At 35.4% G+C, this 11,897-nt stretch overlaps 1 protein-coding gene across 1 annotated transcript; it reads left to right on the forward strand.

Annotated features, from left to right (window-relative positions):
- Positions 1-7,522: 7,522 nt before the first annotated feature.
- Positions 7,523-9,121, forward strand: LOC144561388 (uncharacterized). Its single transcript, XM_078310359.1, has one exon. The coding sequence runs from the start codon at positions 7,739-7,741 to the stop codon at positions 8,897-8,899; it is 1,161 nt and encodes a 386-aa protein (XP_078166485.1). The 5' UTR covers positions 7,523-7,738; the 3' UTR covers positions 8,900-9,121.
- The last annotated feature ends 2,776 nt before the right edge of the window (positions 9,122-11,897 follow it).

An 11,897-nucleotide genomic window follows, 5' to 3' on the forward strand; every position in this document is an offset into this window, starting at 1 on the left:
TTGAGCGCTCGATCGAGAGAGAAGCCAAAGGAGGAGATGAGATAGTCGGCAATAAAAGGCAACTCCTTGGGCTGGGTTTGGGTTGAAAGAGGAAAACGGAGGAGATAGTGGTAATGGTATTGGGGAGGAAAGAATAAGGAGGAGTAGATTCTTCTCTTTAAAACGAGATGGAAACACATGGTTTAATTGTAAACGGACGTGAGAAGAATCCAGTTGCCACCGTCGGCAAAGGCGGCGCAGGATTTTCCGACCGGTGGGAGTCGGTAGAGGAGTTTAAAGTTGATTTTGAGGGTTTTGGCTTCTTCTTTTTTGACTGGATAAACTTGTTTAAAATTGTTGTGAAACAACCGTGGAATCCGTATCATCCCATTACCTGACTGACAGCAATCAGTAATGGACGGCCCAGATTAATTCTTAACAGGTATTGTAGGATCGGCCGAGTTTTTTAAAAATACCCAAATTTATTAATATTTTATTATAAATAATCAGATGTTTGGTAAAATTATATTTTTAGTTTTTTATCCAAACCGTAAAGAAATTTTACGGTTTGAATTAAAAATTCAAACCGTAAGATTTCCTTACGGTTTGGAATTCTTTTTTTAAAAAAAAAAAAAAAATTTATTTTTTTATTTTTTTTAGCCCAACTTTGGACATCTGGTTAACATATCAAAACACCTTCAAAAATCATGAAAATTTACCAACATGCATTTTTGACTTCATAGAATAAGACTGTGAAGTTTCATACAAAATCTCAAAACAGATCGTGAAATATCGGCTCTGAAAAATTGCCCGAACTGTTGAAAGAGTGCTTCTGAGCCCAAATTTGCACCTCTGGTTAACATATCAAAATACCTTCAAAAATCATGAAAATTTACCGACATGTATTCTTGACTTCATAGAACAAGATTGTGAAGTTTCATACAAAATCACAAACAGATCGTGAGATATCGGCTCTCAAAAATTGCCCGAACTGCTGAAGGAGTGCTTCTGAGCCCAAATTTGCACCTCTGATTAACATATCAAAACACCTTCAAATTTGCTATTTAACTTTCGGGCCTTTTTGTTATTTTTAAAGCTTGTCATATTGTTGTTCTTAATTTTATTCTTCTATTTAACTTGTCGTATTGTTGTTCCTTAATTTCAATATATTGTTTTTAATCATTGTAAGAAATAGTATGTTGTTCAGTTTGTTCGAATTATTAAGTTAGAGATTTGTACGAATTTTATAACGAAATAGTATTTTTTTTGTTATTTTTAAATACTACCCCAGAATGATAAAATATAACGAAACTAAACTGAACAAAACATAATAAAACATAAAACATATCAAAACACCTTCAATTTTTGAGAGCTGATATCTCACGATCTGTTTTGAGATTTTGTATGAAACTTCACGGTCTTATTCTATGAAGTCAAGAATGCATGTCGGTAAATTTTCATGATTTTTGAAGGTGTTTTGATATGTTAACCAGAGGTGCAAATTTGGGCTCAGAAGCACTCCTTCAGCAATTTAGGCAATTTTTGAGAGCCGATATCTCACGATCTGTTTTGTGATTTTGTATGAAACTTCACAGTCTTGTTCTATAAAGTTAAGAATACATGTCGGTAAATTTTCATAATTTTTGAAGGTGTTTTGATATGCTAACCAGAGGTGCAAATTTGGGCTCATAAGCACTCTTTCAGCAGTTCGGGTAAATTTTGAGAGCCGATATCTCACGATCTGTTTCGAGATTTTGTGTGAAACTTTACATTCTTATTTTATGAAGTCAAAAATACATTTCGGTAAATTTTCATGATTTTTGAAGGTGTTTTGATATGTTAACCAGAGGTGCAAAGTTGGGCTAAAAAAAAAACAAAATTCCAAACTGTAAGGAAATCTTACGGTTTGAATTTTTAATCCAAACCGTAAAATTTCCTTGCGGTTTGAGTAAAAATATAATTTTATCAAACATCTGATTATTTATATTAAAATATTAATAAATTTGAGTATTTTTAAAAAACTCGGTAGGATCGGAATTCCCTTAAGAGGATGTGAATTCCTAACAATGGGTTAAAAGAACGATCCAAATCTAGTAATTGTAAAATATTACCTTATCAAGTATTGGAGAGGATGTGAATTCCTAACAATGGGTATTGACAGTTTGACACTGTATCGTATCGTGTTCTAACTATCGTGTAGGCGTGTTCGGAATATGTCAGCACATCAAAATTTTAAAAAGTTACGTACCGTGTTGTGTTGTACAGTATCAAATATGAACAAAACCTGTTTATCAGTACAACACAGCTTGGTAAGACATGTTTCAACGTGTCATGCCATGGTAGTTTTCGAATTTTATAGCGCGCAGGATGGTGCTTGTTTGTTTTGTTTTTTTTTTATTTTCCTGTTAACGACATCAACTAACAACTTTTTAATTTTGAAAAGCCTAATCAATTTCCTTCGGTTTTTCCAGTTAAATGAACCGGTCCAGTTTATTTTTTTATTGATTTAATTGTTTGGTTCGGTTTACAAATTTTTTTTTTTTTTTAAAAAGGCAAAATGCCCATTCCATTGATCGGAATATGAATAATTACACCATCACAGTTATACCAGTTTTAGAGTCAACAACAAAAAAACCGCAACAACAAAACAAAAACCAAGACATACATCATCCAAAGCTTAACACTTGCAATGTTCCAAAAATAGACTAATGTTGCTAAAATCAAGCCGCTAAGTAATGGGCTGAGGCTAATAATATCTAAATGACAAAATTGGGGTTTATTCTGCATCGCATCTAGGTCATCGCAGGAGGACCCCCATCAGAGTCGGTTGCTGGCTGGTAAACGACCATCTCCATGGGCATGTACTGAGCTAATGGGATAGCATCTTCAATCAAAGGAAGCCACTCTTCAACCGCATCTTTAACTTTCTTCTTCAAGGTACCTGACCAATATCCACACAAGGTTTTAATGAGCAAAATTAATGATCTAGCAGTTTTAACATGACTATTATTAAAGCATACTTTATTTCGATGTTTCCAAATACTCCAACTAACTGCACTTAAAACAATCATGAAACCAGTTCTGTTTGCATAATCCAATGTATGTGCAAAATGTAAGATATCATCCCATGTATGCCAATTCTGCATTACCCATTGACTTTTACCTAAATAAAACCAAATTTGTTGTGCTAAATTGCAAGTTATGAATAAGTGATTAATGGATTCATGTTCAGAACAGAAATGACAAGTTTGGTCTCCAACCCACCCTTTCAATGTAAGATTATCTTTGGTCAATATTGTGTTATGGGATACTAACCACATAAAAAAATTTATTTTTGGTGGAACTGGTAATTTCCACCAAAGCATTGAGTCACTAGGTTTAACCCCCCCAAAATTAAGAAGTGTGTAGATAGAGTGTGTTGAAAACTTCCCTGAAGCCTCCCATTTCCATTCAATGTAATCGTGTGGAAGAGTGAAAGAGGTTGTGCTAATGATGTGTAGTAGAGCTAGCCAGTCTTGATAATCTACTCCTAGTAATTCTATCCTAAACCGGACTATCTGTCCTTGTGAATGTATGACATCAGCTAGCAAAACATCCTTATTACTACATTTTGTGTACAGTGTGGAAAATTTTATAGCTAAAGGGCAATTTTGGTACCAATGATCAGTCCAGAATTTGATTGTTGTATTTACTCCTGGTGTGTAAGAAACACTCATGTCACCTATGTGTTTGACTTTCTCTAAAGCAGACCAGAATGGAGAGAGGACAGTTGTATTGTGAGTTATATATTTATACACAACTATTTTTTTCCAAGGACTATGATACTCATTATTCTTTAATTTCCACCACCATTTAAGTAAAAGGGAGATATTCATTTGCCTAAGGTTAAGTATACCTAAGCCTCCGACATGTTTGGCTAAACAAGATGTGTACCAATCTATGAGAATATATTTTTTCTTTCGAGAATTACCTTGCCAGAGGAACCGCCTTCGAATTTTATCTATTTGTTTGACTACGGTAATTGGCATTCGATAAACCGATAGTGAGTATAAAGGAATAGAAGAAAGAACTGAATTTAAGAGAGTTAATCTACCTCCTATTGATAGCATGGACCCTTTCCAATGTTTTAGTCTACTTTCTACTTTGTCTACAAGGAATGCCCAATCTGACACTAGTAATTTTTTATAATGAAGAGGTAGGCCTAAATATCTTATGGGGAATTGCCCTCCTTGGCATCTAAAAATCTGTTGTAACGTTAGAGCCCTATTGGCTTCTACATGGATGGAGTAAAGTTCAGTTTTGTCGTAATTCATTTTGATACCAGATATCGATTCAAAAGCAAGCATGGTCCACCATGCGGATTCCACATTTTCTTCCTGGGCTTCCAGGAATAAAATTGTGTCATCTGCATAGTGGCAATTAGTGACAGCTTGACCCTCTATGCAAGGTGGCCCTAATCCTTTAACTAAGTTAGTTTGCCTACTTTTAGTAAAAAGTTTACTAAGTGTATCTGCTGCTAATATATATATAAAAGGAGATAGAGGGTCGCCTTGTTGAACCCCCCTCTTGCAATAGAAATAATTAGTGAGCCCCCCATTTATTATGAGACAAGACTGTGAGCTATAAAGCCATTGGGTGATCCATTGTATCCACTTTAAGCCAAAATTTCTACTTTTTAAAACTTCTAGCAAGTACTCCCAATGTATCTTGTCGTAGACTTTTTCAAAGTCTATTTTTATCACTACCCCCGATTGTTTATTACTATAGCTTGAGTGTAGAATTTCGTGACCTAAGATCATATTATCTAAGATATATCTATTTTTAATAAAAGCAGATTGGCTACTGTCTATTAGTCTATCCATAACTTGTTCTAATCTAATAGTAAGAATCTTAGATATAATTTTAAAACTACAGTTAACTAAACTTATTGGCCTAAATTTCTTAATATGTATTGCATCCTTTTCCTTAGGTATGAGACATATGCAAGATTTATTAATCCTATGCAAGTTAAGTTGATTCTCATAAAAGAAATGTGTAAGTAACATTAAATCTGCTTTGACTATTTCCCAGAAAAATTGATAGAACTGGAAAGTAAAACCGTCTGGTCCAGGTGTGCCATTTGGTTCAGAAGCAAAGACTGCATGTTTAACTTCTATTTCTGTAAAAGGTCTTTCTGAAGTCCATTGTTCCAGGTCTGTCAATTTTTCATTAGTATTCCAAAAATTCTGGTCCAAGTGACCATATTTGCACCCTACAGTCCCTAACAACTCCTTATAATAAGAAACTATGTGTTCCCTAATTTTTACTATATTATTGCTAATAGAACCATTAATTTCCAAACTATGTATTTTATTTTTTTTTAATCTATGAGTAGCTATAGTATGAAAGTATTTAGTGTTGGCGTCACCCGCCTCTAACCATAATTGTTTAGATCTTAATTGCCAGTAGGTTTCTTCTTCTTGGTAAATTTCATCTAATCTATTGTTAAAAAAAATCCATTTGGTTTCTTCTTCTACAGTAAATTGCCTTTCTTCCTTTATTTTTTCTAACTCATGTATTGTTTTGTTTATCAATGTTTTTTTCTTTTTTTTTTATTATAAAAATTTTTTGCCCATCCTTTTATTTTTTGTCGAAGTTTTTTAAGTTTTTTACTCCAACTAAGAGCCAACTGAAATTTTAAAAATAAAGGAACCAACTGAAATTTTAAAACCGGTTTACAAATTTTAAAACCGGTTAGATCGAACCAACTGAAATTTGTAAACCTGTCCCCCCATCATATACAAATTTGGATCTATCACGAAACGGTTTTTCGGTATAATATATACCAACTGAACTGACTAACCTCTCAAAGGCCTGAAATCTCTTAACATGTCATATAACATGATACAAGGATACCAGCTAATTTCGGGCATTTAGGTACACTAAAAAGTTTGGATTTGTCGCGTAATAGCCTTAACGGGTCTATACCTCCTTCCTTTGAGAGTTTGAATGAGTTAATTAACAACCTGGATCTGAGTTATAACAGGTTAATGGGATTGCAGACAAAGGTTAGATGTCATCCATGATGGATATAGCATCCTACACAAACAATAGCGGGTTGTGCAGGATTCAGATCCGGGTTCGGTGTGAATCTGATAATCCGTCAGAGGTGAGTGATGGAGATTTAGATGCAGAAGGAGAAGAGAATAGTGAAGATCATTGGTTCAAATGGATTGTAGTTTTTGGGTTTTTTTTTTAATTTTTTGGGGTGATGGCTGTGTCATACTTCTCTGGATTTTTGTACTCGGATCTACCAAGACGATACCTGAGAAGTCATAGACAACAAAAAAAAAAAAAAAGTTAATTGGGTAGCTGCTACCAAAGTTTCAAAAAAAAAGGACAAAAAAGGTGACTTATGTGAGAGTACACATTTATGAGAACAGGTAATTATATGCTTAAACATTAATTACATTTCTAATTGATAATTAATTATACTAATTTTCTAAATTTCAAACTAATTTGATACATTTTTAACTAATTTGAGCTACGAAATAATAATTATAAAAAATAAGGACTTACATGCAAGATTGGCAAAGAGAGAAATAGTGAAAGATAGAAGAGATAGAATAAAATTTGTTAGAATTAATTTTTATCAAAGAATCCCGGTGATTATGAAAGAAAGTGGACCGTTGAGAATATCGACGGTTTGGGCTTTTTTTTAATTTTCAAAAAATCAGGGACATTTCTGTATTTTTCTATTTAAGTATGGATATTAATAAAAAAAATATCGGTTCTTCTAGTAATAGTTTGTAAAGTGAAATAGGTTCTCCAGTCGAATCTTGCACTGTGCAATTTACATGCACTAATTAAGCAATCAGTTGATTCATCAAAGATGACTTAATTAATTGGGAGAATTTCATATATAACAGCTTGATCGTTTAAAAATAAGGTAATCACTCTAATTTTTTTAACAAAATAACTCATACTGAATTCGACGATGATATCGCAACTGTTATCAAAGTAGTAACAGAGTTTGAGAATATGTGTTTTATTATCGGTTCAGTTTGGAATATCTGTTTTTTTTATCCTTTTATATTGGATATAAAGGAGAACGATTATAATGAAATAAAGAGATGATGCTAAGTTAATCTTTAATCAATTATAGTTTCAAGAAAATTAAACATAATTAATCTAAGTTTTAGATATATTTGATATATACTAAAGTTATGTTAGATAAATACGTGAGTTATTAGATTTTTAGATGGTAAATATGTAATTACAAAAATTTGAATGGTGGTAAATATGTAATTTCACAGTTTTTGAGTGGTATATATGAAATTCTCCCTAATTAATTATATGTTTTAACTAAAGAGCTGAAACTATGTTTCAATGTTTCATCCAGAAGAATAGTACTATTGAAGAATTTTTATGACATCTTAATTTTTGCTCAAGTTTTGAATAGACGTTGTTAAATTCTTTCAATAGGGAGCTATTAGTCTTCTGTAATCCGGCCCAATAAAAGCCCATTCCTCTTCACCAGCAGTTTATTTCTCTCGCATTCGGCTTTTCTCGCCAAAAACCTTCTCAATAGTTGGCGCAACTTCAGTTCTCAGCTCACAAGCAGCAAACCTGCCGCCGCTTCTCTCTCAGCTCGACCCCTCCAAGCACTCCCTCGGCTTCCTCTATTTCTTGTAAGTAATCTAAATCGCATCGCTCTTGTTATTCTCTTATTGAAAGACATTTCTTCGCTGATGGTAAACCCTAGAATCGCAATTAAACCATGTGTTCCCATCTTTCTTCTCAATTAAAGAGAGCAATCTACTCCTCTTTCTTCTCTCCTCCCCAATACCATTTCCATTACCATTACCACCATCTCCTCCGCTCTCCTCTTTCAACCCAAACCCAGCCCAAGGAGTTGCCTTTTATTGCTGACTATCTCATCTCCTCCTTTGGATTCTCTCTCAATCGAGCGCTCAAGGCCTCCACCAACAGGCATCTTACAGTGATTAAATCCCCGGCTCAGCCTGAAGCAGTGGTAAAGTTCCTAACTGACACTGGTTTATCCCATACTCAGATCAAATCTGTTGTTTCACTCCGACCAGATCTTCTGGGATACGATGCGGATAAGATCCTGAGACCAAAGGTGCGTGAAATGATGGAAAAGGGGTTCCCTGGGGAAGTACTGGTGCAAATGATCCGATACAGCCCGGTTGTACTTAAATTGAAAGACACTCTTGCCCGCTTACTGTTCTGGAGAGATTTTGTCGAGAACAACGACAAGGCTTTGTTGAAGATTATTTTGTGCAATTCTTTCATGTTTACACTCAACATTAACACACATATTCTTCCGAGAATAAATTTACTGAAAGAATATAGATTGTCGAATGGAGATATGGTTTCAGTGTTAGGGACAAAAAACTGCTGGGGCCGTAACCTGGTTTCTTTAAGGCGGATACTCGATTTAATTGAGGAGCTGGGAATTCCGAGGGGATCTGGGATGTTTCTTACGAGTTTAAAAGCAATTGCTCATTTGAGCATAGGTAAGATTAAAAGCAATGCAGAGTTCTTCAAGAACACATATGGCTGGTCACAGGAAGAGGTTTGTGCTGCCTTTCAGAAGTACCCTAATATACTCACATTTTCAGAGGAGAATGTGAGATCGACTATGAACTTTCTTATGAGTAAAGCTGGGTTTGAGGCAAGGAGCATAGCCTTACGACCGCGGATACTCGGGTGTAGCTTACAAAAGGTATTGATCCCGAGGTATACTGTACTGAGTGCACTGGAAAGCAAGGGACTCAAGAAAAAGTACAGTTTTTTCAGTGCTTGTTTGGCTTCTGAAAGGCGCTTCCGCGAGATCTACGTCGTGCCATATGAGAAGGATGTGCCTGGGCTCGGCGAAGCTTATGCTGCTGCTTATGGTGGTAAAGTGCCGGTCTAACTATCCTTCTTCTGGGGAAGAAATTATGTGCATCAGTGTTGTGAATTTGGTAACAGCTGATACTAACTAGCTAGGCTTCTACTATGTTTTAATTTTTGTTTTTGTTCAATTATTTTTTCTAGTCATTAGAAGCTTGTAGTTCTTAACTGGTACCTCTTTGTTCCATTATCATTTCAGTTGGATATTAGGGATTCTCAATTCCATTCTAGTTTATTTGCTGTATCCTTCTCTTTTTCATTTTATTTGCAAATGTTACTTTTTAATAAAGGGATATTTGCTGTTTTCTAACCTCTTTCAATAGAAATGCTATTTCAGAAATTGCTCTATTATTATATATTTAATCCGGCCCAATAAAAGCCCATTCATCTTTTCTCGCAAAATGGCAAAATGATGGTAACATACAAGCCCTGATGAAGCCCGAAGAGTTGGCCCAACTTCAGTCTCTCCTCAAACATTCGGACAAATAACTCGGCAAGGATATTTTATTGTAATAAAATAATCTTGCAATCAAATAAAATCTTTATATCATGTACATAAAACCCCAGCAAAAGCATCATATAAGTTCACATTTCAACGGAATAACTCGGAAGTTACAAGTTTGACAATTGCTAAAATGCTGATATTTTGAAGTGTTTGGAAAATCACTTGATCTGAAAATTATGGATCATCCGAAAACAGGGATTTTCTACCCATCTAAAATAATAGTAAAAAATTCTAAAATATGTAAAATTTAGTTTACAAGTACATATTCATACAGAGACTATTTTGAATAGTTCAGATCAACCATTAAAAATTTAAAAACAAGAATATTGATCCGTAGTACGAATCAATCAGCGCTATGCGTAGGACCATAGCCTCACTCATACAAATTTGTGTAGATGCAATATACAAAGCGCAGTTTAGTCTTTAACATGTCATCTTATACAACAACATATATTTTATTCTATTAAAGTTTTCAGTCATAATCTTTCATATGCCCAGGAGATACTCCTTAGTAAAGCTTAAATTCTTAAGACAGTACCTTAATCTTCATTGCCACCAAACAGGTACAGTATGATTAAGCCCTTGTTACTATAAATTTTATAACCATCTTGATATTACTGTTAAAACGATGCAGAGAGAGCGCCTCCTATTTGGGCCTCTGACCGGCCCACTAATGGGTACAGCCGAGCCCATTAAGCAACAAAATAAAAAAGAGAAAGATACAGCACAAATAAATTAGATGAATGGAATTGAGATAACCCAATTTTCAGTTTAATGAAATGATACTGGAACGGTGGAACCAAAGAAAGGTACCAGTTAAGCACGAGATCAGGAGCGTTATCTAGGCATTCTGGTCACACAGTCAACAACCGCAAGAGATCTGATGCATGATCAACTCATTGAGAAGAAGTGTTAGAGGGCAGTGCACCACAGGGGAGGGATATAACCAGTGTTGTAAAATGCGGTCCTATGCGGCGCATATGCGGCCGCATATGCGTTTGCGGTCCACAACCGCATAAAATCTAACTATGCGGTTTAATATGTGGATTCTATTCAGTCTCGATATTAACCAAAACCAAATACAATCCACTTAAAAAATTTATTTTTTTATTTATTTAAAAAAACAACGGATTCGGATCCTGATTCCAGTATAAAACCGAAACCCAGTTCTTAATCCTCATCCAGACTCCATGGTCTGTTAAGTTGATTTGCGAAGTTAACAACGGACCCCCGGCCTCTTTTATAGGCGCTCAAGAGCAATGTTTCTCTTTGTTTGGGATTGTGGGACAATTGTATTGATTCTATACACCGGAATCATCACGTGCCCACGTGGTCTTCTTTTGATTTGGAATTGGGCTTGATAGATTTTGGGCCACGCATCTAGTCATTCACAGAATACAAATCATATAATACAAGTCACCCACTAGTTATCACGTGGTCTTCTTTGGGCTTGAGCCTATGAAATTTATAAAATGTTTGACTTAAAAAAACATGAATTTGCTTTACCCAGGAATACAAATCATCCAGCAAACGTTTCCTTAAAAATTTTCTATTTTGAAAATACAATACCATACATTTTGAAATTTTGAAGATATCATGCCTCTAATTTTAGATGTAGTCTTCTGAATTAGTCTAATTTGAATGTTCTCTTCCGCATATATAAGTCCGCATAAAAATCCGCATATGCGACCGCATACCGTATATGCGGTATGCGGTGCCCTTCCGCATACCTTCCGCATACCGCATTTTACAACACTGGATATAACAAGCTCAGGAATCAGGTACAGACCAAGATCAACTTCACAGAATACCAGATTAAACCATGGAAGAAAAATACGGGCAACAAAAACATACCAAGGGTACAATTTTTTTCTTCTGGAGGGCTGTACATGACAGGCTACCTACCATGGAGAAATTACATCCCAGAATTGCATCAATGAACCAAAACAGCCCCAATTGCGGTTTAGAGAGTGAGTACCTAATGCATGCCCTTTTCTTTCCAGACCAGTACGAGTCACAGCCAGGGGTTAGAATTGTAATTTTGTCCGATTGCCAAGCGCTGGTATCTATCTGCAGTTAACAAGGATCAAATTGACGAACTGCAGGTATGGGGAGTAGCACACCTGGTGGCAGAACTGCCGGTACGGAAGGCAGCAAGAGAGGCGGTACATGATGAGCACCAACTGGCAAACTGGGCCAGAAGAACAGGAAGATGTAGGTGAAATTGGGGAAGCAACCACCTTAAGTTTCACCCTTCAACAGACTCTCAATTCACAGTTTATTTCAATTAATGGATGTCAGTCACATACAGGGTAGTTTGGACACCGGGTAGCTTGGACACCGGGTAGCTTTTGTTTAATTAATTGTATTAAACAGATGTTAGGAACTGGGTAGTTTAGATACCCGTTTTGAGTTCTGTACGCAGCAGCTATCAGGAGTAGCTTTTTACCAGAAACCGCTGCTGCATTTTTATTTTAGATTTTACTTCATCTTGAATTGTAACATGGCATTTTAA

Source organism: Carex rostrata, chromosome 1, assembly GCF_964058835.1.
Source record: "Carex rostrata chromosome 1, lpCarRost1.2, whole genome shotgun sequence".
Classification (NCBI taxonomy): Eukaryota; Viridiplantae; Streptophyta; class Magnoliopsida; order Poales; family Cyperaceae; genus Carex; species Carex rostrata.

Excerpts from the sequence above, each read along its gene's own strand:
- LOC144561388 (XM_078310359.1), top strand. The coding sequence starts at position 7,739 with ATGTGTTCCCATCTTTCTTCTCAATTAAAGAGAGCAATCTACTCCTCT.